Here is a 6,000-nt window from a genome sequence, read left to right as displayed (position 1 = left end):
AAAAGCTTCCTCGGTCTCTGTTGAAATGGCTGCAGCCAATTTTTGGAATTTGGATTTGCAACCTCAGTAATCTCTGCAATTAATTTGTTGCACAATGATGTCTTTTGTCACAGATTTGTTAAAATGGTATTGACTGCTATTTAACAACCTCACCCCAAAGCGATCAAGCATATGTGGATTTTTGAAGGTTTAATATTGGGAGTGTTTTGTCTCTTTCCCCAGTATTCAATAGATTTATTTAGATACATCTGATATATTCAGCATCAAAACTTGGTCCTTTTTGGTTTTCCAGACTCTCTTGTCTATAGCACTTTGACTGACCCTGTCAGTCAGCTCAAATGAGCTTACTTCTCACTGTTAGGTTAATTATTTTCCATGCTGGTTAATTATTTTCCATGCCTAAACTGAAGTACCTTAACTATTTGTATTGTCACAGAAAGAAATGATAAAATTTAGGCTGTTTCATGAATATTTGTACACCGAAGAGTAAGTGTTAATGAATAGTTAATGAATGAACAACTCAGAAGTTAGCTCCAGCTGCAGAATATCCTTTCTTTCTGTGGAAAAAAAAGATACCTTTTTGTCTGCAATGTAGTTATACATAATTTTCATTGAATCATCAGTATACAATATGTGCTATTCAAATTTTTGAGTGGGTGACACTTAGGACAAGAAAGATTCGTTTGACTTATATTTAAAATAAAGAAAAAAAATCTTTCTACATAAAAAACCAAGGAAATGAAAATTGAAATTTTATTTGTAATAAACCTTGTAAACTCTTAATTAATCTTTTTTTTGTTTGTTTGTTTGGAGAGAGAAAGCATTTACTTTTTTGCTAGTGTGACTGGAAATGGAAAAAGAAAAGATTTGAACTTAGAAATGTGATTGCAATATCTTTTCATTTTTATGGAAAAAAAAGAAAAGTGAGCGGCTTACTGCCACTTGTGCTAAATATTAAAGTCACATTCACTGAAAAAAACCCCCCGAAACCAAAACAATTTGACTATGTCAGTTTTTTTGAGAGTTTTAAAATGATTGAGCAATCAGTATTCAGTTTGCAATTTTTAACAGTTCACATGTCAAAATCCTTGAATGCGTAGTAAGTCGACAGCTGTTGGAAATGCCACATTAATGGAATAAAGGAGATTTTTAATGTAGGCTTAGTTCTCACGGTTTCTGTTGCTTTTCTCTTTCCTCTGCGACAAAGTGAAACGTTCGTGTAGAAATTCTCAGGAGTGCACCGATGGAACCTCATTAGATGACAAGAGGCACGTGGAGGCAGCCCTGCAGTGACCCTCAGCATGCTGTGAGCTGCAGCAGTGCCACAGACCAGCGGTAATGTACACGCAGCACCTCTGCAATTATTTTTAATGGGAAGTTGTACTGACAGCTTGTTCTTGCAACTCAACTGAAATAGAAAGCAGAGCAACAACATTTCAACAGGGATCAAGATCACCTTCAAAGGAAATTTTCATTTCACTGTAGCTATTTTTCAGAAAATATGGATTTTTGTCAGAAACTATGTAAGTGCCACTCCTTTCTGAGTACATTGCCAGTTAAAAAAAATCTGATATAGACTCCTGCAGCCCCAGGAAATAAAACCCACCATCCCATTAGAACTGAAAGTCTAAGCCTAATGTCAACATACAAAACTGTATATAGTATAAAAATGAATTCTAGACAACGAGATACTTTTAGCAATTTTAAGCTTAGGCATACTTTGCAAGCCTTGATACTACTCAGCACTCACAGATCTATTAGAGAAAGGAGGAATGACCTATGCCTGGAGCCAGCCCTGCAGTCAGGACTGTACCTACACACGTGGGGTGAACTGCCCTTCCCCATGGACAGTCAGGGTGTGTACAAACAACTCTCTCTTGCCAAACAAGCAGGGCTGAATTTAGTAGGAATGAATGAGTGGGAAGTGACACCTTGGAGGCAGACAGTGCCAGTCCCAATAAAAGGCCCTGAAGGGCTCCAAACATGGATTTCACACCAACAATGCTGCCCTTCTGAGCAGGACCTAGCTTGGGGGCACTGAGCCCAAAGTAACAGAATCAGAGAATACGCTGTGTTGGAAGGGACCCACAAGGATTATCAAGTCCAACTCCTGACCCAGCACAGGACCATCCCCAAGAATCACACCATGCGCCTGAGGGCATTGTCCAAGTGCTTCTTGAACTCTCTCAGGCTTAGTGCTGTGACCACTTCCCTGGGGAGCCTGTTCCAGTGCCCAACCACCCTCTGGGTGAAGAGCCTTTTCCTAATATCCAACCTAAACCTCCCCTGACACAATTTCAGGCCATTTCCTTGAGTCCTGTCGCTGGTCACCACAGAGCGGAGATCAGTGTCTGCCCCTGCTCTTTCCCTCACGAGGAAGTTGTAAACTGGGATGAAGTCGCCCCTCAGTCCCCTCTTCTCCAGGTTGAACAGCCCAAATCACCCCAAAGGAGACTCAGTGTCCCTTGGGCGGACGATGAAGCCGCCAGCTGAGCTGCGCCCCCGGTGTGCAGGCACTCGGTTGGCCTGATGCCCCGCGTGGGGGGTTTCCGTGGGCACCCCGCAGGCACTTATGGACGAGAGGGCAAAACCTTGGGAAGGGGCGAAGAACTGCAGGCAGGGACGGAGGGAAGCACCCTGAGAAGGACACCAGCAGCCGGCAGCGCCCTGGGTGCAAACGCGCACCGGGGGCTGGCTGCGTGCCTGTGGCAGCACCGGGAGCAGGATCGGGATCGGCACCGGGACCGGGACCGGGACCCGCGCCCCCGCGCGCACCTGTGCCACCGCCGCCGGGCGGCTTCGGGGAAAGCCGCGGCACCGCCTCCGCCCGGGGATCGGGCAGCGGAAACTTTCTCCGCGCTCCCTCGTAAACACGGCCCGGCGCCCTCCCCCAGACGCTATTTTGGAGCAGCGCGGTATCCTCCGGCCCCGCACCTCCTCCCTGCCCTGCCCGCAGGGATGGGCGCCCGCAGCCCTCCCTCACCTGTAGGGAGGGGTCGGAAAGCGGGGGGCGGCCAGGCCGGGGTGACCGAGCGGGGCGGGCAGACAGGGAAGGAGGGAGAGAAGGAGAGGAACATCCCGCTCCCTCCTCCACGCCGCGGCCGGCGGGGGAGCGGGGGCCGCCGGTGTCCGCGCTGCGGGCGGGGCGGGGCGGGGCGGGGCGGGACCGGGCCGCCGGGTTATTAATAGCCGTGTCCGGGCGGGCAGAGGGCAGAGCCGCGGGGACCATGCAGGGCAACGGGCAGCAGACGGGGAAGGGCCACGAGGACCACCTGGACGGGGTAGGGGCGGCTGATGGCGGGCTGCAGGCCGCGGCTGTGCCCATGCTGCCGGCCATGGAGGTGGCTGAGGAGCCGGAGAAGCCTCCGGGCGGCAAGGGCAAGGATCCCAACACCTACAAAGTGCTGTCCCTGGTAAGGGCAGGGGCGCCGCGGGGCGGGGGGGGCGGATCCGGGTGTCACCTCGGGAGCGCTGCGGCTGGCGCAGGTGTTTCGCCCGTCTCCAGGCTTCAGGAGACTGGCGAGGAGCCCGTGGCAGGACCTTAAAAGCCTCCCGGCGGTGTTGGAAGAGGGAGATCGCCTTTGGCAGCACGGGCTCCTCGGGATGCCCAGGGCAGTAGTGCTGCGGGACGGCTCCGCCTCGGGCAGGAGCGTGGCCCTTGCGTGTAGACAGCGACCTGCCTCAAAGAGGGATTCGTAACTCTTGGTCTATTTCACTCTTGACAGTGCTCAGCGTTGAATCTTTCAAAATTTTGTTGTGTCAGTGGTTGTCTCGTCTTCCGTCACGTGGTTTTAGCTGTTTGCTGTAGGGGGGATACCCGGCAAGACAAAACCAGGTCAAAATAGGAAAATATGGCTGGAAAAGCTAAAAAGAGTTCAAGAGCCAAAAGAACAGAGGAAGTGTAAAAACCTGCCTCTCTCTGAATTTGAGCTACCGTGGGTTGAAAGTTTGTCTCTAAGTACTGCTGGGAGGCACTTTTGGCCCTTGTTCAGAAGCCCCAGCAGCCAAAGCCATTGTTAGCAGGTAGGTCACTTTCCAGTTTTATCCATGCTAGTGTATTATAATTATCCTCCCCATAGAGATGTGAAAATAAGACCTTCCAAACTTCCTGGAGTAATCATTACAAGGCTAAAATCATTATCAAGGTGAAGGAATTGTGGTGTTATTGGAAGGAAGCTTTAGTGGAACTGCAGCAGACTTCACTTTGCATATGCATACCTATGTATGCATAAGTAGTCCTCTTTCAATGCACTGAAGCATAAGGGTCAAGGTGCCTTTCCAAATTTACTGATATCTTTGTAATCTGGTTACTGTTTCAAATGAATCATCCACTCATATCATAGCGACTACAGGTTGGTCATACTTTGACATAGCGGGTGGTAAATTGTTTATAAGGCTTTCACAATGTTATAAGAAAAATGTGAAAACTTATGCAAAGGTCCATGGTAGTTTCCATGCAGAAACTTTTTTTGGCATTTTTTCTGAGGAAATGTTCCTTAAATAAAGGTTGTGGTTTGCAGCTTGTTTCATTACTTCATTGTTTTCTGGGGAGCTTAAGGTTGTGCCATAAAAGCCACTGCAGTTGGATGGTGAAAACAGCTCAGCTCTTTTCAGGCTAAGATATTAGATACTGAATAGTGGGAAATAGTGATATCCTATTCAAAACCTAATGTTATTGCCCTGAGCTTTTAACCAAAATTATTAGAGATACATAGCCACTTGAAGACTGGAGTTAAGCACAAGTTAGTGTTTGCAGGTACTTACTTTTCTGAATTAAGTTCTTATTTTCCAAACCATAGCTATTCATTGAGAACTGGCAAAAGGTTTATCCTGTGTTGATTGAAGTGTCAGAGTGAAATATGTCATCTATACAGAAATAATTTAAAAACTCTAAGTATTTATGGCCATGCTCTGTTTTTTTTGGGTGACTGCAGACCCTGAGATAACATAGGATATTTAGTGAGAATTTGGAAAGCTTTCTAAATACTGCAGGTGATAGTGGATTGAGTAAAACAAGAATGTATTTGAGCTGAACTTGCTAGAAAGTGGAAGACTGGAGTTGGAAATGCAAGTTTGTTCTTCCTCATAAGCCAATGTATTTATAAAGCACTGACAATATCCCAATGTAAGGAACAAGTGAGTAGACTTACCTGCTTGGTGTTTGGAGTTTTATAGGAATGTGAAGCTATTGAAGTGTCTAGATGTAGGTAAACCTCATCTGCCTGCATTTATCCTACTTGTAAGCACAGCTGCTTTATTTATGTAGATTTAAAAAAGTAAGGACAGAAAAGTAAGTGCTTTCAAGTAAGCTTATGTGGAAATTTTTTAAAAACTCATGAATGCATTTCTGCTGATTAGGGAATACTTTGATCACTGACTTTTCTGGAAAGCACAGACTGGTCTGCATTCTCTTCTTCCTTCTCATGTGCCTGCCACTTGCAGATGTCTGTGCAGTTTGTGAACACAACCTCAACATTCCCAGCTTTTGTCCACGAGTCAATCTTACCTTATTACAGAGCAGCTGTTGCTGCTGCACAGGGAGGATCCCACAAATGGTGGGAGAGGCCCACAGGCATTTACTAACCCATATGCTTCCCTAAGGACCTAAAGCACACCTTTTCATTTACTGTCTTGCCAGTTTTCTGAGCTCTGACTTCTGTCCCTCAAAGCCCAGTGAACTGTCTCTCTCTGTCTGTAGTCTCTCCAGGCTGTTGTGTGAGTGAGCAGTATGCTGCTGCCCAAGAGCAGCATAACCTTTGCTTATGTTTGAGGTTTTCTATCCCCACTTGCCAGGAACTCTCGGGCATTGCATTTTGGCCTGATTCATTCATTCCATTAAAATAAAATTTTCCATGCCTGAAATGTTGAGAGAAATAAAAGTAATAACATAAGAGAATGTTTCTTTCCAACAGCTTCAGATGTTGTTTGTCAGAACTGGAAAACTCATTTGAACTGACACTTTTGTTAGAAAAATTCTTAAGGAGTTTTTGTAGCTTGAGA

At 46.4% G+C, this 6,000-nt stretch overlaps 1 protein-coding gene across 3 annotated transcripts in view; it reads left to right on the top strand.

Moving 5' to 3' along the window:
- The first annotated feature begins 3,207 nt into the window (after positions 1-3,207).
- LOC104690600 (ectonucleotide pyrophosphatase/phosphodiesterase family member 1) overlaps positions 3,208-6,000 on the top strand; it is a 52,796-nt gene continuing 50,003 nt past the window's right edge. For all 3 annotated transcript variants that reach the window (XM_039568978.1, XM_039568979.1, XM_039568977.1), the window contains exon 1: positions 3,208-3,413. In XM_039568978.1, coding sequence (XP_039424912.1) covers positions 3,228-3,413 — 186 coding nt within the window. In that variant the 5' untranslated portion in view covers positions 3,208-3,227. The remainder of the gene's footprint in view (positions 3,414-6,000) is intronic.

This window comes from Corvus cornix, chromosome 3 (genome assembly GCF_000738735.6).
Source record: "Corvus cornix cornix isolate S_Up_H32 chromosome 3, ASM73873v5, whole genome shotgun sequence".
Lineage (NCBI taxonomy): Eukaryota > Metazoa > Chordata > Aves > Passeriformes > Corvidae > Corvus > Corvus cornix.
This window is presented reverse-complemented; position numbering and strand designations above follow the sequence as displayed.